The following is a 27,616-nucleotide window of genomic DNA, read 5'->3' as shown; positions in this document are numbered from 1 at the left end:
CATGTCTCCCTGGTTCAACTCTGACACCAACAGAGTGACCAAGGACTAGTGGCACCCATTGGTGAGTGAGGGCATTTGAGGGTCCCACCCGCCCTATAGCTACTGAAGCCCTATTTCTGCGTCGCTGTGTAATTATCTCTACTATCCTGTCCAGTATTAAGTTGCAGGTTGTGATAACCAACTCAGCTGTTTAAAGGAGATGCCACGCTTTCACTCCAAAGTTAGAGTTTACTTGCAGTTGTCATTATGCTGCCCTGTGTTTATCGGACCAGTCTATTTTCTTATGAATGGTGCATGAATCGTGATGCTAGACACGCTGCTCGGACAGGATAGATGTTCTCTTACACGATTAATCATGAGTGAAACCAGAGGATGCTGACAGCTCAGGCATGTGCTTAAACCCCCGGCACTGGAACATATCGATCTGTGATGAAGACGGTTTCCAGCATTCAGATTGGGTTTCTCTGACGACCCCCTAAAGGACCGCTGAGGCTTTGTGCGGCCTCGCGCGCCGTAATCCTCCGCGGCTTTGCGGACAGCTTTTAGCGGCGGGCTGGAGGAGTGAGTCGACCTCCTTAAGGAGCTGCAGCCCCTGGGAGAAGCCGCAGGAAACCTCACACCTCTGGGGGGGGGGTGCCCTTTAAATAGCTCGCATCTGTCCTGGGGTTCAGTTTCACTAACATTCCTGCCGTAGCGTGCAGTGGACCCCATCCACAATGGGCCCCCAAAGGTCTATGTCACTGACCCCACCCCGGACCCCAGAATCGGGGTCCTGCTGACCAGTAGTGTATGGTCTTGGTGCGGTCTTGGTGACGTCAAGACCCTGACCGCGCTATAGGTATCAGACATAGGTGAGGAGTGTCTGTGCAGCCCTTTCACTGCTACCCTTCTATCTTTTAGCCAAAACCTAACATCATTTTTTCGTTGGTGTCTCCAAAGTTCCTTCACCCCTAGCTTTCAGGTTCTCAGTATGGCCGTAATGCTCATTCGATCTGACACCCAGACTGCCTCCATTTTATTACAGCTGTCCAAACGGCCCCTTTCTGGTCACTGGTGCTGTGGCTCGATATACTTTCTTTGGCGTCATTTCAAAGCAACAGTCGGGTGACTGAGTCCTCCACGGCCGGCGCTCGTCTCTCGAGGGATTACATGGACAGGGTGCTGATGGGATAGGGTGACCCATCGGGCCGCTTCCGCTCTGGCTGCTCCTAACTTTTCAGAAACCGATGGAAGTAGCAAGAGCAGAAATCTCACGTCTCGCCCCCACTCCGAGGGGAGATGTGTTTTATGGGACGACCTCTAGGGGGCGCAGTGTGTACTAACAGCCCATTACTGGAAACTTGAGAATGTGATAAGACATCTCAGCGATATGACATTTCAGTCCTTTTGGGCTGAATGGATTCCATGACCTAAATGACTTAGCTCACTATGGTTTTCAATCACGTTAAAACATGTTATAACTGCAGTTATTCTTTCGGGGGATGTAAATGAAATGTCTCTGTATCCCTTTACTATTATAGCTATTCATCAGCTAAATGAAATTGATGAAAAGATTGCACACATTTTGACGACAAATGTGTTCACATTTGTTACCCAGGAGCTCAGTTAAGAAAATGCTCATGATTTCGAAAATCTGCTGGAAATAAAACCAGCAGATCTTCTGTTCTAACTCACCATTGCGTTGTGTTGTGTTCAGAAGGTTCAGGGAAGTCATGCTTGTTAAGTTTCCCATCTCCATAGATTTTATGCGAGCATTTTCAGTAAAGAATAACTGTTATATCTTTTACATTAGCTTGTTTTAATGACTGGCCTACTTATACAGGGTAATACCGGGTAATGCATGCCTCTTGGTGTCATTCATGTGAGAAGTTATTTATGCGTTGACTTTAAGCATGCTGATGTGATTGTGCTGGTTTCTTTCAGTATTTTCACATTTCTAAGCTAATCTCTGTGACCGCAGTGAAATCCACTTGGGAGATTGCAAGACTTCCAAAGCAAGCTTCATTTCTGCGAGACTCCCTTGGCTTCTTTGACTGAAAAATATCGCCTGTTCTCCCTGTGGCTCCAGCTCACAGGTGGCTTTGATTAACCAGTCGATCAATTTTTCAATGGAGCAGAAGGACCTTTGACCAGACATTTTTCAGAGGACCGACAAACGTGACGTCGACATTCGCTCATCCCTGAAATCAAATGCGCTTTGAGTGTTTTAACGCTGGCCTTTGGTTTGCTGTAGTGGCAGGGCGGAGACTTGGAGTCCGGGGGGGGGGGCACGGGGGTGTCACCAACCTCATTCCTGTGGTTCTACACACGATCATGTGTTTCTGTGTCTTCCCCCTGGCCAGGCAAGGGCGTAACTTTGGGTTGAACACTGAGAGAGCTGAGGTCTCCACCCATTTAGGGGGGTCCAGGGGCATGCATTGGTCAGTTTTAATTACTTAGGGGGTTACAACCCCCTATCAGATGAGATCAGAGAGGCCCGGACGTTTCACACATGCATTCACAGAGGCAATCCAAAGAGAAAGCAGCTGTATTAAAGCCACATTTAGGTGCTATAGTCCGTGTTGGAAGGCTGCAGCTTTGTCATGAGCGTCTAAATCAGGGAAGATGCATCCCCTAAATGACAGCCCATCGGAGGAAGAACCACAAACACCATGGCTGCTTCTCAACAGGCGTACCCGATCGTACTTGTGTACCTGTTTTACTTCACCTTCCATCGCCAAAGACCTGTTCCAATACTCAAGAACAGAAGTACAGAGGATTGTAGAAATCCCCGGATGTTGGTCTTGCCCCAAATCAGAGTCAGATTCACTTTATTTTCCCAAGTATGTTACACATACAAAAAATTTGTCTTGGCGCATGATTGACATGTAACATCAAAGATACAACAGTTACATCATTGCCAAACAAAAATTACTTCCCCTATCCTATTATCTTGTTTTTCCATCAAGACATTTGAAAGAAAGTTTTTGAAGACTGAGGCCACAGTTGCCTCCATAAGTTACACATACCCTTTCTTAATACCATGGCTGCCCTGCCCTGTGTCCCCATAAGGCGGGGGGGGGGGAGGCGGGGGGGGGGGGTCCTGACTCTAGTATAATTAGAGCGTCAAGAGTGTTCAGGGCTCCTGGGACAGGTGCAGGTTAGGAGGTCCAGGAGGACATGCCATGGGCCTTCGTGGGTGAGCGCCGATGACAGCTGAAGAAATGAGGCTTTCTGTGGTCCGGTCACCCCCCTGGGGGAGGGGTGTTCAGAGAAAGTAGGGCTGGGAAGCATATGAATGTCTTGGGGCTCCTTTTCCCCTGTCTCCTGCCAGGGGGAATAGCGGGGGCCTCAGGGACCGATTTAGACAAGGGTGAAGGAACCAAAAGTCATCTAGTTGGCCCTGTCTGGTAAGTGGCACTGGCAGCTGACAGTCCCGGCCCCCCATTCCCCCACTCCTCCAGAGCAGAGGGCTTTACGGGCTGCCCAGAGCTGATCTGGGGGGTGCGTGTGTCCTTGTTTCAGAATCATCTCCACCCTCTTCACTTTCACTATTTTCCCAACTAGGGTGGTGTGCTAAACAAGTGACCCGCCACATGACTCTGGTCAGAATGTCAATTAGACTCTATCTTGATTGCAAACAGTTATTTCTGGAAACTTTATGTATACTGAAGCATGCGGTTTCTTAAATGAACACTAATGGCAAAGCAGCAAACAGATCACCTGGATTTGATCACAATGCTTGTGTGTTTTTTGTGTGTGTGCTAGTAATTACGTATTACGTAATTTGCACTGGATCTAATGATTTGAGTTCTGATTTACTAACTAAATATAAATAAATACACAAGACGCCGGGGTGAGCCGTGGGGGGCCTTGGCCGTCAGACACCTTGCCACCATGACACAGCTTCCTTAGCCTGGATGCACCATTTCTTAGAATAGAACACGCTTACTAGTGTCCACATGCTCCTCTTTCATTCATTGGTTGAAATCCAAATGGGTGCATATTTCAAAAACCTGTCCGTACCCATGGTGTTTTCTGACTCCTCTTTGTAAGCGGGAGCAGAGCTATTGGGAGCAAGATTGATTCACTTGTAATGGTAGCACTTCACTTGACAGGGCACAAACCATATAATATTATGGTATTACTTATGTATCAATTAACCACAAACCAAGTTTTAGTTACACACTGATCTCATGTTAATTAATTAATCATTAATGAATTCTGATGCATGTTTCATCTCAAGCTATTACTATATTTGTACTATATCTGTTAATTCTGTAAACCCTTGTGAATTACTGAAGGAACAACTAAAGGAACTACTGAAGGAACAAATAATGAATAACACAAGTGAAATACTCATCTCATGTTTGTTCATCATGAATGAATCGTGACTTTTTAATCTTATCTCAAGTAGCAACTATTTGTTCATGATTTATAATGATTTGTACTTCAGTAGTAACTGAGTTATTACTAAGCATTTTTGACCAATCAAGTAAAGTGTTACCCTTGAAATTATCAACACCAAATGCTGGATAATCTCTAGAGAGTATGCAGCCACCGCAAAGATGTATCCATAGGGAGAAGAAGTGCACCGTTCAGTTAAGAGGCCGCTCTGGAGATGATGATGATGATGATGATGATGATGATGATGATGATGATGATGGATGTTGTTATCTTCCACCCATATTCTATCCAGATATTCTGATCACGGTCACAATGATCAGAATTATTAATTATTATAATTATTATTATTTGTTATTAATTATTATTAATTATCACACATTAGCAGTCTCAGATATTTCAATTTTCATGAAATGAGAGGATATGATCAACAGCTACCATTCCGTAAGTGTCTTTAAATAGGCCTAAGGATTTGTTTTATGAGCCGTCAGAGCGATCACGTTAATCGTTATTAAAACTCTTGGCTCGGTGGGTAGGCGTATTCATTCTGAGTTAGTGCCAGCAGGAAGGCATATCTTGACGGGCGGGGTTAGACAAACTGAACGATTTGCGATGGGATGTTATCATTTATGAAGGGGATGTGATCAAATGACCATATGCCGTTTGGTAACACTTTACTTGAGGGGCACAAATAATGTAGTATTATGCTATTACTTACGTATTAACCACAAACTATCAAAATAATCATATAGTTACTCACTGATCTCATTTTCGTTCGTTCATCATCAATGAATCGTGACGCATCTTTTTTCTCAGGTAGCTACTATATTTGTACTTCAGTAGTAATTGAGTTACTATAACTTACTACTAAGTATTTGTCTCCGTTTTGGACGGATTCTGCCATAGATCTTTGCCGAGGTCACATTGCGCTCATTCGGTTTGTGACTGCGTGGTTACGTACTTCGCGTCCTGATTGCACTGGTCTATGTTTTGTACAGGTCTACATTAGGATATTATTACAGATATAGATTGTCTAACTATAGGCTCTATGCACACACAGACATGCACACACACACACACACACGTGAAAGTTATCCGAACTACAGAAATAGACGGGTTGTCATTGTCTGTTTAAGAAATAATAATAAAATGATATGGTTATCAGTGGTAGTCATGCTGTGACAGACTATTTATCACTGGGGTTGCAGTTAAATCCGCGGCTATTAAACCGTTTTTTCCCATCCATTTATATTATATAGGCCTAGCTAAAAAATGAACATTATTCATTAATTTTAATATAGACTGAATTTCCATCCCAGCCATCTGCAAGCTGTCGATGCGGATGCTAGAAACTTCTAGGAAACACGTACAGCGAACCAACTGGCTTCCACAAAAATAAACCATGAGCCAAAATAAAATATTTGACTGTATTTGACCGTACTTCGTATTCTGTAAATTGTTTAGTCACGTGGGTGGCGGTGAAACGCACGAAATAAACCCATTGTTCACCTGGACTTATAATAAAGCTAAGGAGCGGGCTGCTTGTCTACGTCAGTGCCCACGGATAATAACCCCATTTATCGTTTCCCGTGCAATTTCTACGCTCTAAATAAACAGGTTGTAGAGCGGTCACACTATCTCGGCCCAATTCCATTTATAGAGCAGGCACACACCCTTCTCAAGACGCTGTCCAATCCGTTCACAAGTGTCTGTACGACGACGAAGACTGAGTAACATATGCACATATATATACTGCCATTCTATTCTTTAACGCCTTGTGTGTCGTCCAAGTTCACTAAGCTGCAGCTCACCAGTTCTTTTGGCACCTTGATCCCGGGCAGGAGTCGTATATATTCTTCGTCTTAAATTAAATTTTAGAAGAACGAAATGGCACCAAAGAAAGACGTCAAGAAAGCCGAGCCCGCGAAGCCGGCTGCTGCACCCGCACCGGCACCCGCACCGGAGCCTGCACCGGCACCTGCTAAGCCCGCCGTCGACCTGTCCGCTATCAAGGTAATTTTCATTTTGCTCTCTTCTATTGCACAGCCCCATTTTTGTGCGCTGAAAGTTTCATCGACTCATTCATTCAAAGGGCAGAGCAGTTCCTCTAAAAGTAGCCTACGCTGAGATTCCGTAGCCCGAAACTAGGTAGCACTACGTAGACGATTGCAATACAATCCCCGATGAGCGCTGTTAACGGTACAAACTATAGGTTAATAGTTTTTAATTGTCTGATCGGTGTTTGTAAATGTGATATAAGCAAAATATATCTTACTATTATTCAGTGTCTGATATTAAATATAGAGTGATTAATTGCTATTTTTGTGTTGTCAAGAGACCTAAGTTAATTGATCTTTCTGGATGATTGCCACAGATTTTCCGCCTGGGGCCGTCAAAGACCTCGGAAATAAATGGAACTAGATCACTAGATTACAGACAAGTGGCATCGAGCCTATAAAGATTTTTTCCTTTTTATTATTTAATTTGGTTATTCTTGTAGGAAATTATCCAACACACAAATGTGTGTCATTGTGCGCGTATTATTGTTGACTTTACAATTATGTTTAGTGCTGAAATTAATTTACATTTTGTTCATGATCAAAGTGCAGTTTTTTTATTCTAAGTAGGTTTCTAGCACATATTTAACTATAAATTGACACACTATGAAACGTAACAGACCAAAATGGTTTCTTCATGAAATACGCTGTGATTTTGTTAGGGATAGTTCTGAACTGTCTGAATGACTGAGCTCCCTTACAGGCATGAGGTCTGCGCACCTTAAGCCAACAAGCTCCAGTTAATCCAGATTGCGTCGAAATGTGGGAGGGCGGGGCCTGTCGGTTCGGTACCAAATGTGGAGCCATGATTGCATCCAAAAAAGGCTCTGACTACTCTATTTAACTAAGGAAAGAAGGAAACAAAATAGAAAGCTTAAGTTTACATGACCATGATGTATCGCTATATATGTACAATATACTTTCAGGCAGTAACCTAAAACACAAGATGTAGTCAAGATGGTGTTAGGCCTAATTATTGCAAGTGCAGCTTACACGTTGTACGCTGTAAAATAATGCTGTGTATTTCAATACCGTCACTTTCAAGAGCCAAAACTTTCAATAGCCACTTATTCATACACACACGAAAAAAGTGAAGACACTTAGAAAATACTTAAGTAAAAATAAATGTAAATGTAAAATGTTTTGACTTCGATTAGCCTATTTACTCTTGCTTTGTAAAGTTAACTAACCTTGATATTTGTCCAGTAGTAATATTTATCTGGCTTCAACACGTAATATACCTGATGATGAAAATTTCGTATAGGCTACTCTAAGTTGGGACCACAAATTCATGATATAAACATCAGCGGATGATCCATAATAAAAATAATAAAATCATACTCTTAAATAATAAAATCATAGCTCTTAAATTAGGACACTAAATTACCTATCTTATTACATTAGTAGAAATAAAAGGAAACCGTACATTTTTTTTTAACCAGTGATGTGAGTTACAAATGCATTGCTCGAATATGTTTGAAATACGCTGACCAAAGCGAATAACTATAAGTGACTTTTGGCAGTTCCTAAATATAGCACCCATCCTTCTAAAGACCCCTACAGTCAGGAGATTGGAGATCCGCTTTCAGGTTCCCGCAAGCATGTGGAAGAAGTCAGGCGCCGCTTATACTTTTTTCCCTGTAATAAATAGGAAATGTTCCACACATTCCTGCTCGGAAACTCAGTTTTTTATTTGCGTGGTAGATTTTTGTAAGTTCGAATGACATCACAAGTAAATGAGCACTGCGATGTGAGGACTGACAAGACCCGCTGGATTTTATAATATTTTTCTTTTTTTTTAAGCGATTGCATATTCACATTTTAGCATGTACTAATATGAAAATATAGGTATCTCCCTGTCCAAATTCCATCTTTTGAAAGCCCGGATATAAAGACTAGAAGCTACTCTGTCCCATAATGTGCAGTGAGGTCTCTGGGACACAGAATGTGTTGATATTAGAAACGCTACTGGGAAAACTAGCGTGAAGCAAAATAAAACCTAACGGAACGTCTTTTATGATTTGCGACACTGTGGGAGGGTGGGAGAGCAATGCATTCTTTCCACACAGGTACTGTACATCGCCAAGTGATAATAAATATATAAATTACTGGTGTAATTGGATCCATCACTGGTGCACGTTCCAGTTCTCCTGGGAATTCTAAGTCATTTTAAGGTGTGAAACGTTCTACTTTACACTCACTTATAAAATTTTCCAGCTGCGAGACGGCAATTAACCGGAGTGTAAAACGCAACCCACATCAAACGGATATCCTGCAAACCCCAAACACACAGAGCGTAGGTGGGATTCACACCTCCATTACCCACTGAGCCACAACGAGCCCCTCACCATTAGCACGGACATCTCATAAAATCCCAAAAGTTGGTATGAATATGCTCAGAATAAGAGACAGCTGCTACACCATTCAGAGTGTGAGAGTGTGTGTGTGTGTGTGTGTGTGTGGGGGGGGGGGGGGTAGTTAGGCTTTAGCACCCCACCCCTTTTTTGTATTAAGTATGCCCCCCCCCCCCCAGTTGAGACTCTGCCCCCTTCCCATTCATCTTTAACTGCGTCTGTTGTGTGACTTACGGAGATGTTCTTATATCAGAAGGTCTTGCACAAGATGGCTGGTTCCAAATAGTTTTGTTTCAAAATATCTATTCTCTGTCCTCTACAGGTGGAGTTTTCTGCTGACCAGATGGATGGTAAGTAAATTTTGGAATGTAGTATATGTTCAGAAGACAGATAAGTTTGAATGTGTGCATGTAGTGTATCCCAAGGAACCGAAGAGTATTTATCGTGGGGACACCCCTCCATGCGACAAAATGGATCGCTCTTGTCACCCCCTCAGCAAAATTTACGTGGAACCGTAGGGTTCCCCAAGGTCCAAGGCTGAATTTTAGGCCCAGTCCAGCCTTGTGTGTCTTACTGTATATGTTTTACCTTGTTTTACTTGTTTCGGTAGAGCACCGATCATACAGCGCAAATATTTAATCGGAAACTGCACTGTGTTAACAATCAGTTAATGAAACAACTAGCGTAAAAATAAATTAATATAACAATGCAATCGCTTGTAGCCTGTTGCACCAATAACTGGTGGTCCCCATTCTTTAATATTACAGACGCTCCTCTACTTACGAACTTTCAGACATATGAACAAAGAGGACTGTAAGTCCAAATTATATTAATTTGGGCTCCCGTTTCCTGTCCACAACATCAATTTTTTTTTCTGCGCTCCAATTCTGCCTAGTACGACTTCTGGCCCCTACTCCCGCCGCGCAGCAGCGTAGCGTGCGTACTCCCAGAATCCTAGTTCTTTGTACATGCTTATACCTTTAAAATGATGTTGAATAACGACTTACGAACGGCCGTTCGGAAGGTATCTTGTTCGTAAGTAGAGGAGCGTCTGTACTGTCCTCAGGTTTGCCATGTGATGATCGTACTGTTGGTTTATTGTTGTGTGTAGGCTTATTTAGGATAATGGCAATTATTGATGTTCCCAAAAATACAGATCGGGATATTTTTATCCTTTTCACAAGGCTGGCGCGCGGCCCGGTAAACCTGGCATTTATTAGGGACGCCAGACCACCTGCACCACATGCACAAAATAAAATGTATGGTAACACCACGATAATTGTAATGAAATTGCTCCCATCTGCATTTGTATACCTGCTGTATTAATTATAATTACTTCTATGAATGCAGGCATGGTTTGGGGGCATGGGTTGAGGACGGTTTTGGTACACGTGGAGGTGGGGTAGGGATGGGGATGGGGATGGGGACAGATGTCATCCCCAAGTAGCTCTCTAGTGCGCATGTTACCATGCGATGTCACCTGGAACCCTCCTTTTCTTGGCCAACAGGGGGCGGTGTTTGCTCTTTTTTTGTCAGGGGCGCTTGATATGTACACGCCGGCTCTGCCTGCTCCTTATCATATATAGGATAACCCTTGTTACATGAAAAATGCAACTACAGACTAGCAAGGAAACAGGCAGTCAGCCTTGATGGGTTTATGCACTGTCCTCTTATTTTCTTTGAGTAGCCTATATTTATTTCCTTCAGCACGTAGTCCAATATTGGCAGCTAGCTAGCGACTTCTCGCGGTCGGAGCTCTAAAAGCTGAATTGGTTAATTATAAAGAGTTTATGCTTAGTGTGGCAGCCGTGGGCCCTAGTGCTTTGTAGGCTGTATGTGTTTACTGAACGCTTGGCTGTAGCACCAGTACGCAAACCCGTGTGGCTGAAATTAATTAAACACGAACATAACAACAAGTATAATATTATTATTATTGGGGGTACTATGGGGGAGGACGTAAAAAGAGGCATCAACGCAACACAAACATACACATAGGAGGTATTCCTACTGAATAAAATAAAATGTCAACATGAAACAAGGGGAAATCCTGAAGACTTCAGGCAGTTCAGAAATCCCAACTGGACACATTTTTAGGTCCCAAAAAGAGGACAAATCCAGGAAAAAGAGGACGTATGGTCACCTTAAATTAGATACATGGATACTGAATATCGGCAGACTGATATAGCGATTGTTCCGTTTTATATTAGTCTACCATATCTGTACCACACAAATTGGTTAGAGGGGTTCAATGCAGCTCCACCCAAAAACTGCAGGTAATGTGTTGTGGAATTTAACGAGTAGCTAAATGGCCCCATCATTAGAGTAAAGGTTTGTGTTCCTCTGACTGTTCTGCCCATAGACTACAGAGAGGCCTTCGGACTATTTGACAGAGTTGGTGATAACAAGGTGGCCTACAATCAGGTGGCTGACATGATGCGTGCTCTTGGACAGAACCCCACCAACAAGGACGTAGCGAAGATCCTGGGAAATCCATCTGCAGAAGGTGCCGAAATGCCCCCTCCCTCATTAACATTCCCAGGCCAAGCCCCCACTTCTACAGTTACCAATATGTGGACCCTGCACTTTGCGGCTGGGGGAAATAGACCGATGGTTTACAATACTGTAGCAGCTTCCCTTCCAAAGCATACAGCTGCATGCCGTCCCAGTTTTCTGACTGTCACACTGTCGAAAGCTCACTCTCACTGGGGGGTGTTTCTAAAATCCCTGTAGCAGCAGAGAAGCACCAGTTTGGTTGTACATGCATGCAGAGATGGAAAGTTCAGGTTCAGAAAGTGAGAATCCAGACCAATATTTTGTTTTAACCAACTAGTTAGCTGGTTGGTTGAAACAAAATATTGGTCTGGATTTTTACTTTCTGAACCTGAACTTTCCATCTCTGCATGCATGTACTTTTTCTTAACACCCTGGTCCACCGACTCCATGCAGAAATGGCCAACAAAAGGGTGGACTTTGAGAGCTTCCTGCCCATGCTGCAAGCCATCGTCAACACCACAGAGAAGGGAACCTTTGAGGACTACGTGGAGGGTCTGCGTGTCTTTGACAAGGAGGGCAATGGCACAGTGATGGGCGCTGAGTTGCGAATTGTCCTGTCAACACTGGGTAAGAGTAAAGACTGGCTACTGACAGCATTTGGATGCAGTGCTATTTTAACACCATTAAGAGTTAAGCTTACAATTCAGTGAATTTTTTTTCATACATTTCAAAAATTTTGTAAAAATTTTAAATAGTACATCCCCAATATTGTAAATTACCTACAGAGTTGCAAAATCCAGCACAGATTTAAAAGAATAAAGGTCTGAAGATCAGTTTGCTGACTAAGACTTTGCCGGTGTTTCTTGGTCCTGTGTGTGCATGTACGTCGCGAATGTTTTTGCGCTGACCGGCCATCGATGCATCCGCAGGTGAGAAGCTGACTGCGTCCGAGGTCGATGCTCTCATGCAGGGACAGGAAGACGAGAACGGCTGTGTCAACTACGAGGGTCAGTACCAGGCCCCCTGATCTGTATGTCTCAGTCTGCAGGACTCCATCAGAAGACAGGCATCAAATTACAAACTGCATCATGCCCTGTATTACTGTATATAAAACATGCTGGAATTGTGTCTTGCTATTACCAGACTTATTATCTTTTACACTTGTTGAAATATATGTATTTTTACGTCTATATATTTGCACTCTTACGTTTACTTGCTCACGCGTAACAGTTCCTTTATACTGTGTTTTGCTAAGTTCACTGATCATCACAAATTTGAAAGACAGACAGACAGACAGACAGACAGACAGATAGATAGATAGATTGATAGATTGATAGATTGATTGATTTCAGTGGTTTCAGTGGTTTCAGTGGATTGGGTGACCCAAAGACAATCCAGTGTTTTCAACAGGTGGTGATTTTTTTTGGTGCATACGGCACCGACTATGTCCCATGTATTCTGTTGCCCCCCCGCCCCCCCCCCCCCCCCCCGCTTATCTCTTTCATGTCTCTCACTTCTCCCACTCTCTCTTCCTCCCCTCCCAGCTTTCGTCAAGCACGTCATGTCTGTGTAAGACGTCTCCAGCAGAAGTCGTGGAAGCCGACGCATATCTGCGGACCCTATGGTCTCGGGACGCCCACTCATTGTTTCTTAGACCAGCCGAGGAACAAAAAGGACAATGGGATGTCACTTCTCAGCCATTCGTTTCCTTTTTGCTTTTCTGTCCTCCCCCTCTCTCTGGAGGCCACCTCTCCACAGCAGAGCATGCCCACTTTTAACCTGAACCCCCTCCAATTTGCTGCTTGTGAAGGTTTGCCTCCTACAGAGGGATGGACCAGAGGATGTGGTAGAGGTGGGAGTTGCCCCCTCCCCTTGCCCCACCCCACCACGTCACTGCTGTACTCACTGGTGGTGCTCAAATACTTGCCATGACTTTGTACTTGACCTCCCATTCCCTCAACACGTAATTTATTTTTGGTCTGTCATTTCACAAAATAAACTTGTTAAAGGTACACCATAACCTGACCTACCTCTGTTCTTTCCTTTCACATTTAAACACCTAAATTTATTTTACATATAATACCATTGATTATCTGTTCTTGAACCAGTTTGATTTACGGTGAAATACACATTTTTCTTTTTCTTTACATTATTCATGCATCCTTTGCTGTATCCTATATATAGAACAGAGCAGAATCGCTGTAATTTATTAATCTCTTTGGGGAAATTGGGTTGTTTTTGCACATCCCAGCTTGCTCTCCATGAACAACACAGACAAACATGTTTTTATATACAAATGAGAGCAAGTTTTGGGGTCGGCGCACATTATTGCTCATTAACAGAATTTGATAAGAATAATCGTGGGCGATGAATTTGAAATCCTTTCTCCCTGCTCCCATCTCCTACTTTTTTCACACAAAAGTAAGCACTATCAATTATTTTTAGTTTAGCCAATGCCATTACATATCGCTACCGACATTTCTTCCAATTCCTACAGGTTTACATTGACTTCAAAATAAAACTAGATTAAAACAGGAGTGACCCAAAGTGTTTTGTTAATCATGACTCGGGGTAAATGGTTGTTTCAAGAGTCAGGTAATAGACAAAGTGAGAAATTGCAATGTGCTAAAAAATAACCTTATTGCTAATACTTCCCTTGTGATGAAATTGTCACAATTCCAAATTTTGAAATATGTTCATACCACTCTCAACACTAGGTGGCAGTATTCACGGCCACATTTGTCATGTGGCTTGTCCTGTCCTCCGAAGGGGTGTCAGTCACAGATCAGGTTAAAAAAATGTAAGATGGGGCAGAGGGACTCTTCAGAAAAACACCAACTCTGGTGGTTTAAGCGATGAAGTCACAAGGCAGACCAGCGTCTGCCGTAACAGTAAGTTTATGTTCCTGGCAGGTAATTTTAATGGTCAGATTAATTCATAGGCTACTCTAGGCTATAAGTGCAGGACTCCTGCAAAAAGTGGAACCTATTAAAAGTGCCTGATCAATCCATTCCCCCAATTTGAAAAGTTTTACCAAAGGCACAATTGCTGATTTGCAGATTACTGACGATAACGTTCGTTTTTAATTCTCTCGCATTTCCCTTTTAGCTGAAAAAGCAGCTCAAGTGGGCTTCCTCCCCACATCAGCCTAGAGCTCCCAAACAAGTTAATCCATCCCTGTCTGACTTAAGCTTGCCGCAATAATAGTCATCAGCCAAAATAAACCATGATATTTTATCAATAGCAATGGGGAAGTTGTCTTTTGACCAATCCCATCTTGCACTCTGTGAAACGCACACACATATAGGTTAAAGTTAGGAGTGTCCTAACATACAGAAACCCTAGGCCAATTGTGGGTTATTAAGAACCATGCCCAGAGCCCCAACAGTGCTATAAGTCTATTGGCACAGGGATTTGAACCAGCAACCTTCTGATCACAGGCACAAAGTCCTAACCAACTAAGTCAGATAGTGATGGTCATGAAGATACTTGCAGGGATGATGTCAACTAACTGACATCATGGTGCCAGGAGAGCAACCTCTTTCTAAACATCGGCAAGACCAAGGAGATGATTGTGGACTTCTGCTCGAAACAGATCAGCGTGCATGCACCCCTCTACATGCATGAGGCTGCAGTGGAGAGAGTCAGCTGCATCAACTTCCTGCGGGTTAACATCTCTCAGGACCTGTCCTGGTAAAAACTAAGACAGCACAGCCCAGCAGCCCCTGATCTTTCTTTGTAGGATAGAGACTTGGCATGTCCTCCCACATCCTGAGTTCTGCATGTGTACCATGGAGGGTATCCTAACTGGCTGTATCGCTACATGGTATGGAAACTGTACAGCCCATGGTCAAAATAACAGGAAAAGACAGCAAAGAATATCGCTGGTTGCAATCTGTCTGACATCCAGGAAATCTACACAAAAAGATGGCCAAAAAAGTCACGTTTATGTTCAAGGATCCAGCCATCCCAACCACAAAGTGCTTTCAGTAGGACCACCAGGAAAACAGCGTCAGAGCATCAGCTTACTAACAAACAGACTGTGCCAGGCTATATTTCAGGTAGCAACGCTGCTCAATACCTGATTAGTATGGAAAATGTGCACATTTCCATTTATTATTTATTATTCCCTTTCGGGGGTGGCACGGTGTTGCCATGGCAAACACTGTTGTCTTACACCTCTGGGACCAGGGTTCCGGTCTCTGCCACGGTGTTGTGTGTGTGTAGACTGTATGTCCTCTCTGTATCATCATTGGAGTTACCAAATCACCCTTAGGTGTGAGTGAATGACAAAGGACTGGCACCCCATCCTGGGTTGTTTCCTGCCTTGCACCCATAGACTCCAGAACCGTCCCCCCCCCAACCCTGAATAGGACAAGGTGTTTCAGAAATTGGATTGATATTCTATTTAGCAATTTCATGTATTGGTTTATTTATAATATATTACTCTTAACCGTACTTATTTCTTTACTACAGAGATAAATACATTTTGATTTGGTTTCACTGTCCTTCTCAGGGCTGGTTAGTGTGTTGATCGAAATGGTTAAAATGTCCTTTTATTTCCCCGTCGAGAGGGGGCGCTGTCGTGTTGATTACGCTGCAGTGCGGAATCGAGTCAGTTTACTCAGTGTCCTATTATAGTTAAAATGTATGTGAAGAAGCTTGTACGGAACTGCTTCGGCGGCCTAAGAAATGCCGCTTTTAGGGTCCCCGTCCAGCGAACTGCGAGTGCTACATGTGTCAGGTATGAATTCACGTATAATATCGCTGGAGTTCAGTCCGAAAGTACTGGTCTTTAAACTTTGCTTATGCATTAAAATGCACTCGCTTTGTGATCTGCAAATATGAATCTGTATTGTACTGATGTCTATCTATATTGATCCGGCCGAGGTTGTTAATTAGTTATTTATAAAGAAAAGTAACTGGTCCGTGATACGTTTTCAACAGTCAACTAACTGCAGTTGTAAGACATTCACCTTCATCTGTATGATATTGTGCCGTTCCGTATGCCCAGTGTTTTTGACCTATTAATCTGTTGCTAATACACGACGCAGCGCCAGATTGTTTACCCGGATCAACTCCAGCCATGAAAGCGGAAACATTTCTTTTTCGACGGCGATTTATTCAGTACTGCTTGCACACTCACTTTAGTAGAAGTTCATTTTTGTAATTAAATGCCGTGCTTATGTGCGCACAGCTGCCCGCCATTTTTTAATCTCTGGGCGCAGGATGATGATGATTCTACTACTACTATTATTATTATTATTATTATTATTATTATTATTATTATTATTATTATTATTATTATTATATTAAATAAATCAGTTGAGACGGGTTTTTTTCTTTCTTTCTTTCTTTCTTTCTTTCTTTCTTTAACAATTTGTATTATATGCACCAGACATGGGGCAGATCGAGTGACACAGGTCACTGGTAAGTCAAAAGTCCAAACCCTCAGCTGTGGCCCCCCGAACGCTTCGTGACTGTACACCGATTGTTAATCGATCGTAAATGCCTTCGTAACCAAAGTAATTCGTTTCGTACACTCCGAATCCGTCGTTATTTTCTACGTCGTTCTTTATCTGAACTTTCGCCTGCTGCCCTGTCACGATCCTGTCAGATCGCCAAAACAGAAGAAACACTGACGGTATTTTTTGGATGACGTATTAATTCTGATGATATAATGAGTCAATATTGCAATATAAAACTATAATGTCGACTATAAATTAGCGCAAAAGTGCCTCGTTGTTGTAGCACTTGTATGCAGTTTCAGTACATAACATGGCTGTGCACTATTCAGAACTGACTTGAGAATGACCTTGAAAATCAAATTCAATTCATAAAACTGCTTGAAAACACGGTGCAGCATCGCCTATAGAATAAATAATTTAACTGAAAATGCAGACTTTGGCTTACAGAAAACTGGAAAATGTTTGCAATCATTGTCAGACACACTGTATTGACCAAAGGTTGTTTGATAGAGCTGTCACCTAGCTGTGGTTGAATATTAAACCTTAAGTACTCTTCATAGGCCTATCTGTGAATGCAACACTGAGTAAATCATGTATTTGTAAATTCCATGCGACAGCTCTGTTCCCACGAGTAAGTGCCTGGAATCATCGCAATTACTGTACAACACTTCATAATCAGGCAAAAATTAAATGATCATAATGTTGTAAAATATGTTTAATGTGATTTTATAAGACAAAATAAATACACGTCTTCCACATCTTTTAAAGCATCAGCGACCAGACAATCAATAAGCTGAACATTTAGGAAAACTATCTATACATATGAATAAAAGATGGAAACAGCAATTCTGTAGCAGCACAAGGATTTAAAGCAGCACTTAAGAGTTTAGCCTCCCAACCCTAAACCTTGACTCCTGATAAAACACCTAATCTGAGTTATCAACTAATTAAGGCCTTAAGGAGCTGGATTCATAGTGTTAGGAAATCTTTAAAAAATTCGACGACATCACTGACAGATTGGCCGCAAGAGCACTGTGACATCTAACGTTAAAGTGATTTGCTAATCTGCACATCGGATAAGATAGTTGGACAAGATTCAATGTTGTCAGTGTCTGAATTTTTTTCCCCACGTTTTACAGATTACTGCCCCCCCCCTTTTTTTTGTACTTGTCATTCGCTTAAAAAGTTGTGTAATTAAAGTTCATCAATGGTTACTTCATGCTAGTGCGCTGAACTGCGCTCACCAACACATCTCTCGGTTCGTCCATCTCATGGCCGTGTTGTCTGCGTTGTTTATGGGCGCACACGGCACAGGACTTCTGAGGTTCTGATAAGAACTGTCAACGCAACTGTGGAGCTGGTGGCAATGGGGAAAAAAAAAACATTTGCTGAATGTACTATTTGCGTGTTACTTTGAGTAATATAGTATAACGTAAATGAATCATGTCATTTTTTAAACTGAATTGCATGTATTGTGTATGTATATACTATAAACTTGAAACAACAAAAAACAATAAACGTATACCATACTCACCAGTACTTCTTTTATGACCCCTACAGGCTAATCGCCTTTAATTATCTAAGATATGTAATGTTTCTTTCTTTCTCCTTGTTGAGCGACTGTTCCCGTCTTCTATCCCTCCCTCCCTAGGCTGCAGCACTCCCAGCCGGACTCCAGAGATGTCCGCTCCTATCGGCCAGAGACGAGCAGTGCCAAGACCCTGATGGACATTGGCACTCGCAGGATCTTCTCTGAGGATCACGACCTCTTCCGGCAGAATGTGCGTCGCTTCTTCCAAGAGGAGGTGGTGCCTCATCACAACCAGTAGGTGCCCTGATGCCACAAAGTCAGTGGGTAGCTGGTTCTGGCCCATTGTATGAATTGCCGTGTCTTACTCTGGTTACCTGTAGACCACATATTTAGTAGCTTGTGCAATAGAAGCCATGTCTAAGGTGGAGTCATTGTGTGATGTATTTTGAATAACGATGCATTTTATTTCTGGCAGTGTTTTGGGCAACTGCGGAGGGCCTGTGTGTATTCAGTGACTTGCATGTGATGGCTTCTGTTGACTGTATTTTTGTCTCAAGGTGGGAGAAGGCGGGCGAGGTGAGCCGGGAGCTGTGGGAGAAGGCCGGGCAGCAGGGCCTGCTAGGAGTGAACATCTCTGAAGAACAAGGGGGTGTTGGAGGAGATTTGCTGTCCTCTGCTGTCGTTTGGGAAGAACAGTGAGTCGACAGGTCCTATACATTTGTTAGCCGAAGACTTCCTTTAACATTTACACTTTTATTAAACTAAATTGCCCTAATAGTATCTATTTTTAATAACCAGTCAGTGAATAAATTGTTTGTAGCTTTCTACAATGTGTCTGCATGTTTGCGTATGATCACCTGTCTCCCAGGATGTACTGCAATTGCTCGGGACCCGGCTTCTCCCTGCACTCAGACATCGTGATGCCTTACATATGCTCGTACGGCTCCAAAGCCCAGGTCCAGCGCTTCATCCCGCAGCTGGCTGCTGGGAAGTGCATCGGTGCCATCGCCATGACAGAGCCCGGAGCCGGCAGGTAAGGCCAAGCGAGGTACTGTAAGGCGACATGAAACATAGTTCTGCGTTCCATTTACCTCGGAGCTGGGAGTAACGTCACACCCGAGTTAACCGCATTCTGGTACCACAAGTCGGAAAGCCACTCCGCAATACCAGGGACCTGTTTCAGGCAACATGATCTTGCTTAGCCAGATAACTTGTCAGATTTAAGGTACCCCAACTGAAATAACCTTTATCTTTGTTCACTTGCATTTAGCCCAGACTACCTTAAATCCGACAAGTTATCCAGCTCAGCAAGAAATCGTCCTTTCTAAAACAGCCCCCAATTCTAGCCAGTTAATTGTTAGCCATTGCTAGCAAAATCAGTTGATAACACATTACTTGGTTTTTTGCGTGTACAAACAATGTAGCAACACGTCCACAGATAGCGGTTGGACAGTACTGTGTATAAGACCAATTTAATGATACATTAATAAGTGCCTATGAACCGTATTAAACTACAGCTTTCACTGTATTCTGAGGTCGGGGTTGCAGAGGATCCACCAACTTTACGAGTCGGGATTCCGACTTCAGAGGGTGTTCCAGTCCAAATGTCACGCAGCATATAACCCTGCCTTCCTTTGCCTCCTCCCAGGCACCGAATTTGAACAAGCAGCTTCAAATGACTGCCATCTTATACCGTGTGCATGCGGTTTATTATGACTTTGACCTTGACATTTTGAGCCTTTTTGCTTTCCAGCGATCTCCAAGGTGTCAGGACCTTTGCCAAGAAAGATGGCAACGACTGGATCCTCAATGGAAACAAGGTGTGTTTTGGATGGATTGCAGTTCGGTGTCTTGTATAGACAGGAATATTAAACCAGGCGGAAAATCACCAGGTCGCTCCCCAAACCCCGGCAGGTGTTCATCACAAACGGCTGGTTGAGTGACTTGGTCATCGTGGTGGCTGTAACAAACAGGGAAGCGCCGACTGCAGCCCACGGCATCAGCCTCTTTCTGGTGGAGAATGGAATGAAGGGCTTCCACAAGGGTCGTAAGCTGGAGAAGATCGGGCTCAAGGCACAGGTGACCACAGACGGCTCTGAATTGCTACCACTTCTCTGTTCTTTAGAAATGTACGAGGAAGGATTCGCTTCTCACATGCCTCACATAGAGTCTCATACCCCATATGTCCCAGCACAACCTCCAGGCCCCCCAGGTCATCAGAAATGGGTTCTCTGATGATCCCTCACTCCAAACAGAAACTAGAAGGTGGCCATGCGTTCTGGGTCACAGCCCCCGGATTGTGGAACAGTCTCCCCCAAGCCATCAGATCTGCACCCTCTGTTCATGTTAAATCTCATCTTAAAAACTAGAGAGTATAAACGGGTTTTAAGTCATATTAACATTCTGAGGTATCCCCCTCTGTCAATACTCATAACATCTGTCTGTGTTTATGTGATGATTTTATCTTCTCTTATACCCCTTTATTAGTTTTCTTTTTTCTTTTTTTTCTTTCTGTCCTTTCCTTTTGGTGATCCTGCACAACACTTTGGTCAGACATATGTTTTATAAATAAATTTGACTTTGACTTTTGACTTTGGCTTGACCCCGAGCAGAGTCGTGACTTTCTCCGTGCCCCCAGGACACGGCTGAGCTGTTTTTCGAAGATGTCCGTCTCCCGACAGATGCTCTTCTGGGCCAAGTCAACAAGGGCTTCTACTACCTGATGAAGGAACTTCCCCAGGTAAGACAGTCCAGCTGGCCATGTATCTTCTGGGAAAACAGGAGAAAAGGTGTCGAGATTTTCCAAGGAAGGTTCTCATTCTGATTTCAGTCGATGAGCGATCCCTTAACCTGTTAGGATTATTTTGGGGCTGTGCAGACTGAACACTTCTCAGATTGGTAAAAAGTTTACTCCCCATCAGGAACGCTTGCTAATCGCTGATATGGCCATCGCCAGCTGCGAGTTCATGTTTGAGGAGACCAGAAAATACGTGACGGAGAGGAAGGCTTTTGGCAAGACCATCTCTCACCTGCAGGTGGGTGTCAGAGGGCTGCTTTACGGACGGGTGTACCTTGTGGTTTCCGGTTTGTTGGGCGGTAAAACCCTGCGTCTATCGCCCCCCCTCCGTGCAGACAGTGCAGCACAAGCTGGCTGAGCTGAAGACTGAGATTTGCGTAGGGCGGGCCTTCCTGGACAGCTGTCTGCAACTGCATACAGAGAAGAAACTGGATTCTCCCACCGCCTCCATGGCCAAGTACTGGTGAGCAGACAAAGGACTAAGACACACACACACACACACACACATACATACACCTCTGCCTATGGCTGATTGCAGTCACGTTAGTGCTCTCAGATTCTTGCTCTTGGTTTAATCTCTTCAAATGTCACTGAGAACCTTCTCTCCAAAAAGGGCCACTGACCTCCAGAACAAAGTGGCTACACAGTGCCTGCAGCTTCACGGAGGGTGGGGCTATATGTGGGAATTCCCCATCGCCAAGTAAGTGACCGCCCACCCATTAGTGTCAATAAGCTTCTACGGGGAGGGAGGGTCACATCTGATAGTAATACAACCCTTATGTTGACCTACAGCATGGCTGCTCATTCCCGCTTCTATAAACCAAAAGTCTTGGTCCTCTACTGACCTGCTTTCTCCCTCAGGGCCTTCGTAGATTCGCGCGTCCAACCCATCTACGGTGGCACCAATGAGATCATGAAGGAGCTGATTGCCCGTACCATCGTGGGCAACAACTGAGCCTATGAGAAGCTGATTTGAGCAGACGGACATTCTGTGTGCCTTACTCTCTTTGCATTGACCCCTCTGAAGTTGATAGACAGCCGACTACTGCTTTTCTATTTGGGAAGATGTTTAACGATAATTGCTGACGGATACCATCTGTTCCATCTACGTAACCTCGTAACCATGTGAAACTGTGCGGCAGAACATAACATTAAATATTTGAACTAAAATCGTGCCTGTAAAAGTAATTAATGATGGTTTACTGGTTTATTCCTGTGCCTATATTAGTGCTTAAAATGCACCTTTTCTACATCCAGTCATGGGATGTTAACTGTTTTGGGAAGATATAAAGCTTCAATCCGTCTTCCATCCCGAAAAGGTGGAATAGGGGTGTTGCTCAGCCTGGAGCGATCCTAGGATGCACCGGGCAGAAGTGGGGGACACCCAGGGTAGCAGACCGCATGATTCATTACAGGTTGAACATACTCAAACTTTATTTGATGTAAAATTACGTAAGATCCTCATACATTTCATTTCTAAATGAAAGTTGTAACTGTTGAATAAAAAGTCTTTGTTTTGCGTATAACTGTATTTTACTTAAGGAAAAACAATTTTGTTACAACTGAATGCATTTAAAGTCGGTGCCAATTAAAATAACGCGCTATACGGTCGAAACAAACTGAACTGCGGAGATTTTCCGAGATTATTAAGACATCCTACTTTTTATCAGTCAGTTTGGTAATGTATCTTGTCGTGCTACCTTGATTATATTTAGATTTATAAACAGGTCATATAATGTCATTCTATCAATAATAATAATATGCGTCACTGCCGTTACCTTCGTAACCTCACGAAAGACACAAGAATTTTATGTTTTTGTTTGGTATCAGTTTAACCAAGGACCTGATCAACACATGAAGGACCTGGCGTATGAAATGTGATCTTTGATAACGGACAGGATTGTAAACTGTGGATACTTTGTATAGTAAACCAGAGTAATGTGGATGTCCAACATATATGATTAACTATCTAAAGGGCATAGATAAATGGGAAAATTTTAACGAGAACTACTTTTGTTCGTTGTTATTGCTAAAGCAGTGAAGTTTATGTACAGTAATGTTCATTGCTTGCCGCCTGACATTCTCTCTTCATTAACACTGGCGAGTGAAACATGAATAAACAATCTATCCAATTATCTACTTTTAAACTACTACACATTTAAAGAAGAGATAAAAGAAGTGAATAACTTATAAAGGTTTTAATTGGTACTCCAGCAAAAATAGAGCTAGACTGAAAAGATTGGGACTAAGAAGGGGGCCCGCCGTCTCGGGGCAGGACTGGGGAGTTTATGGAGGGGTTGCGTGTCATGGGGGCCCGGTTGAAGGAATTTCAGACCGTCTACGATGATCTAATTCAATTGGTTTTTAGTAGGGAGAATTGTGTGTGTGACACCATTGACCGGTCAGTAGGAGGCGCTATACATCAGATTTCCCCACATGGGGACCCTGGATGTGAATGCGTGCAGTGCCAACTGGGCTTGCTGGAGGCACTGTGTCTCCTTTTATTGTTCGAGGAGCAAAGTCGGCGTGAATCTGCCGCTCGTTTCACTATAACCCTGCGATCAGTCGCTCCGACATGGCGATCGTGGAGAAGCGGCGTTACGGAGCAGCCAGCATCTGAGTTCCCTTTAAAAATCCAGAGGCGATCGCTATTTTGGGAAATAGGGAATTATTGTACCTTAATCCTTCGGTTGTTTACGCGTGGAAGGTCTTAAAGAAAAGGTGAGTGCAATTATGCAACGTAATTTGGTCCATACAGATCCATGTGTTGCAAGCTAACTTGTTTGAAGGGTAGATTAGTGTTACGTCGCCGGTTTCTACCAAGGATTTTGTTTTATCTTCAACCTTGCCTGTTATCGATGCGTGCATTTCACGGCCATAGTTTGTGAAGTTTACACGATTTGCACGTCTTGTTGGATAATCTGTTGTGCGCGCAAAACGTTTTGTTTCTGGGCATTAAGATGATGTTTTGCTTTTTCTATTTTATCTGATAATATATCCAGTTCTGAAGCACCGATTGCAGAATAAGACCAAGTAAACACGACGAGTGGCTAGTGTGATTTTTTCCCCCCCGTATCTCAAGGACGGGTGATAAAATAACCCAAATGCGCTTATGTGGGCTATTGTGGTTGGCTGTATTATACACCTTATTGTCGGAGCAAACGCATGCAAGACGGGACTGGTGGTGGTGGACCGCCTGGAGTCGTGTTTCCGAGTGATGTGATTATTTTACAGAAATATTTAAGAAAATAGTCCGTTTGAATCGCCCATTTATTGGAATGATCAGTTCACGGGTGAGCACATCCCGCTCCACGTCATTCATGTTAGCTGATACTGTCAGGCAGTATATAGAACGAGTAATATACCGGGATCCTGTTATTTATTATATTATTGTAATCCAGGGAACATGCATTTTCATTTCTCATTTTTCATAAACACGACGTGCTTGAAATCAAAGACATCCCTAGCTCTACGTGCTTCGGTTACTACCCCGATAGTCCGTTTTATTTATGTGATATCTAATCTTCACAATGTAGTGTCTATACAGCCAATATACACTATTGCATCAACCTGAAGGATCACTTTGCTAAGATACATACTCTGGGAAGCCACTGCTTATGATTATCTGAGTATATGGAGGCTTCATACATTTCCATAATAAATGAATAATTGCTGTAGAGTGTCTGTCTGTTAGTATGCTTACGGTATATCTCAAATGCAGCTGTGAGACCCATTTTAAAGCTTTTTATTCATATGAACACGGCTAGTTGGAAGGGAGAGGTCTTTGATCCCTTTTCTCCTTCATCCCAAACAAATGCGTTAAAAAATGCGTGTAATTCTTAATGGGAAGTGGTTTTTGGTGGATTCGTTTTAGCTAATGTAATAGTCTGGGGATTATGTTGTGTACACGTAAGAACATTTGAGAGTATTTTCAAATGCTTTTGAAATCAAAATGTGACAATGTTCATGTTCCTGATTTCGCTCGTACACAGCTGAAATGCAGGATAAAATCGGTACTATACAGGGGATTAGACCGCATGACTCACTGTAGAGAGGTTCAGCCTGAGGTAGCTGTTATGCTTTTTACCCGTTTGTTGCAAATTGTCAGTACTATCTCTCAACATCTTGCCTCTTAATCAGGTCAGACCAAAGTGCAGCAGGGACTGGCATTAACAGTGGGCTCCGATATTGGGGCTATAATGAAGCTTTTGTTTATATGAATAAGGTTGATAAAAGTAACACAAAATCATTCTTACTTTGCTTTAAAAAATCACGTGATTTAATCTCCTTCCTTTGCATTGTACTGTTTTTTTATGGTTGCAGCCTCATTTTTCATCCCCTCTGTGCTTACGGATATTTGCATGAATGGTTGCTGTGTACATTTGCAAATAAGGCCACAGGATTAGAATGAGCTCTTTTGTAGGCCTACAGGTCTGCATGTTCCTACACTCCTGAACTGACACTTGAAGCAAGTCAGGCTTTACCAGAGCAAAACATCAGCAACTTTAGCTAAGCCTAAGAAAAAGATGAGAAGCCCGTCATTTACTGAATGCCTTTTGTGAAATTCAGTGAAATAAAAGCATTTAAGTAACACTTAGATCAGCTTTTATAGCAATAAAACCCTTTCTAATATTCACATCTTTTGAAAAATATCTGCTGTAGTGTGCACATACATATGTAATCGTTTGATTATGTCTGGCAGCTGAGGCTTCTGGGACAGGTTCACTATGATGCAAGACACTGAATCAAAAAAGCACAGTTGAGGTTTAGTTGTTATTTAAACTGCAACTTGACTCAGCTTAGATGTAAGCTTAATGGTTTCCCCCTGAAAAAACACTGGGTTTCAGCACTAAAAATAGAACTTTGCATTTGGGAAGGGGAGGGGGGGATTGGTCTCTTGGGGCCGTGAGACATTTTTCAGGAGAGACGGAATAAGTTTGAGATCCTTCGGAAGGTATTCCCTTTGAGATGTTTTGTTTGTGCTGCTGAGGTTGACAGGTGTTGCAACAGGTCCTGACACGTGACCCTCTTCTGGAGGAGGGGGTCTTGGAATGGACTGTTAACACAGAACTGGCTGTAATGCAGGCCAGCTGTGTGTATTCCCCACACAAGTACGGGCTCGCACTGCAGCTAAACACCCTCTCCGACTTCACCAGCCTCTCCGACGGGCAGCCCCGTGGGCCTTTCCGCTCTGAATCTGAAGGTGTCCTTCGCGCAAGGCCTCACGTGGCCCCGTGCCGGACGGGAAACAATGGAGGCGTCACATTGTTTTGCGTCCGCCCCTGAAACAAAAGCCGGGTTAGTACACGAGAACACGCTGTCGCTCTTTAACGAGCACCGGCCCTTCCCTAAGCTGCAGAGGCTCGCAGGCTGACCAATCCCGGAGCTTTATGGCAGAAGATGAGCACATTCGGCCCAAAATAATCTCAGCCTGTGGACCAGGGGCTGCCCACATCCTCTGATGATGGGATCTGTAAGGCGTTTGTATGCGGTGGCCAAGCAAGCGCAGGGGGTCCCATCGGAATGTCAAGAGAAGCTGAGAAGCGGTAGGTGAGGACAGAGACTCATGGGGGAAATTTCAGTCACATGTGAATGATTTTTTTTTTATTTAACAGACCTATTAAATACAAAACAATTCAGATACAGCAGCAATTGTTTATAGTTCGAGCAATATGCAAACGCTGATCTGCAAGGCTGTGAATATATGTTGGAGAAAGGATGATTCACTACAGTTCACTTTTTGTTATGTCACAAGATAATAGTACATGTTGCAAAAAATATGTATTGGTCCAGTGTGGCACCGCAAGGGTCGCGTTGTTATGGGGTTCATCTGTACCTATGCTGGCCTTCTCTTGACCTTCATGCTCAGGGTTTCTCTTGGCGTCTCGTTGCGTGAAGGCCAAACTCGTCGCCATATAAACACAGCTGTGTCGTCCATTTACAGTCAGGCAAACTGCTAGTTAGCGCCAAGAATGTTAACGTGGGCGAACATTTCAAAAATTCCCACGAAGGCAAACCATCAGGCTTCTGTCGAAAAATTCTGGGAAAAATACTGACCTCGGGGAAAAGACGGATTTTATGACCTATAAACAGTGGCCTGATTACTATCTACAAGACTCAGGTAGTCTAACGTCTATGCTAAGCAATAACTATGCCTCCAGGCTCTTTTTAGAAGATGAGCAGAAAACATCTGATGGTTTAACTCCTGAACACGTGCCAGAAAGTGGCAGAAGTCCAGGAAAGTGGCATTTTGTACCATTTCTGCATTATTTTTATGGGCCAGTAGATGGCCTGATGGTTAGGAACTTAAAACCCAGAACCTGAGTCCTACAACCAACGAGTTGCAGTGTCCACAGGCGGGGTGCACAACCTGAACTGCTCCACTGAAAAATGTATGTTACAGTGTCTGCTGAGCAGTTAAAGAAAATGTTTAAGAAACAATCTTAAAGACCTCTAATCAGAAGCTGTGAAATTGCATAGGGAGGGTAGGCCTTGGTACCATCCAGAACCTGTTCTGCCTGTCCATTTAGCAA

General features: G+C 43.3%; 3 protein-coding genes across 5 annotated transcripts in view; all 3 read left to right on the top strand.

Moving 5' to 3' along the window:
* Positions 1 to 6,127: 6,127 nt before the first annotated feature.
* Positions 6,128 to 13,307, top strand: LOC111852205 (myosin light chain 1, skeletal muscle isoform-like). The gene is made up of 6 exons (XM_023827795.2): positions 6,128 to 6,396; positions 9,117 to 9,144; positions 11,154 to 11,297; positions 11,741 to 11,914; positions 12,217 to 12,294; positions 12,832 to 13,307. Exons 1-6 carry the CDS (start codon positions 6,271 to 6,273, stop codon positions 12,858 to 12,860), a joined length of 579 nt encoding a protein of 192 aa, XP_023683563.1. The 5' UTR covers positions 6,128 to 6,270; the 3' UTR covers positions 12,861 to 13,307.
* Positions 13,308 to 15,878: 2,571 nt separating this feature from the next.
* On the top strand, positions 15,879 to 22,609 carry acadl (acyl-CoA dehydrogenase long chain). Its single transcript, XM_023827797.2, has 11 exons — positions 15,879 to 16,031; positions 18,407 to 18,580; positions 18,844 to 18,981; positions 19,155 to 19,319; positions 20,040 to 20,106; positions 20,201 to 20,365; positions 20,925 to 21,026; positions 21,208 to 21,321; positions 21,419 to 21,546; positions 21,697 to 21,783; positions 21,945 to 22,609. Exons 1-11 carry the CDS (start codon positions 15,934 to 15,936, stop codon positions 22,036 to 22,038), a joined length of 1,332 nt encoding a protein of 443 aa, XP_023683565.2. The 5' UTR covers positions 15,879 to 15,933; the 3' UTR covers positions 22,039 to 22,609.
* Positions 22,610 to 23,543: 934 nt separating this feature from the next.
* Positions 23,544 to 27,616, top strand: part of LOC111852211 (FERM, ARHGEF and pleckstrin domain-containing protein 1-like) — a 59,676-nt gene continuing 55,603 nt past the window's right edge. For all 3 annotated transcript variants that reach the window (XM_023827833.2, XM_023827832.2, XM_023827831.2), the window contains exon 1: positions 23,544 to 23,804. The gene's annotated coding sequence lies outside the window, so the exon portion shown is untranslated. The remainder of the gene's footprint in view (positions 23,805 to 27,616) is intronic.

Source organism: Paramormyrops kingsleyae, chromosome 16, assembly GCF_048594095.1.
Source record: "Paramormyrops kingsleyae isolate MSU_618 chromosome 16, PKINGS_0.4, whole genome shotgun sequence".
NCBI lineage: Eukaryota > Metazoa > Chordata > Actinopteri > Osteoglossiformes > Mormyridae > Paramormyrops > Paramormyrops kingsleyae.
This window is presented reverse-complemented; position numbering and strand designations above follow the sequence as displayed.

Coding starts and splice junctions, on each gene's coding strand:
- acadl (XM_023827797.2), top strand. CDS start 15,934: ATGTATGTGAAGAAGCTTGTACGGAACTGCTTCGGCGGCCTAAGAAAT. Junction 21,027..21,207: donor TGATGAAGGAACTTCCCCAG/GTAAGACAGTCC, acceptor ACTCCCCATCAG/GAACGCTTGCTAATCGCTGA. Junction 21,547..21,696: donor GCCTCCATGGCCAAGTACTG/GTGAGCAGACAA, acceptor CTCTCCAAAAAG/GGCCACTGACCTCCAGAACA.
- LOC111852205 (XM_023827795.2), top strand. CDS start 6,271: ATGGCACCAAAGAAAGACGTCAAGAAAGCCGAGCCCGCGAAGCCGGCT. Junction 6,397..9,116: donor TCGACCTGTCCGCTATCAAG/GTAATTTTCATT, acceptor TGTCCTCTACAG/GTGGAGTTTTCTGCTGACCA. Junction 11,298..11,740: donor GGGAAATCCATCTGCAGAAG/GTGCCGAAATGC, acceptor GACTCCATGCAG/AAATGGCCAACAAAAGGGTG.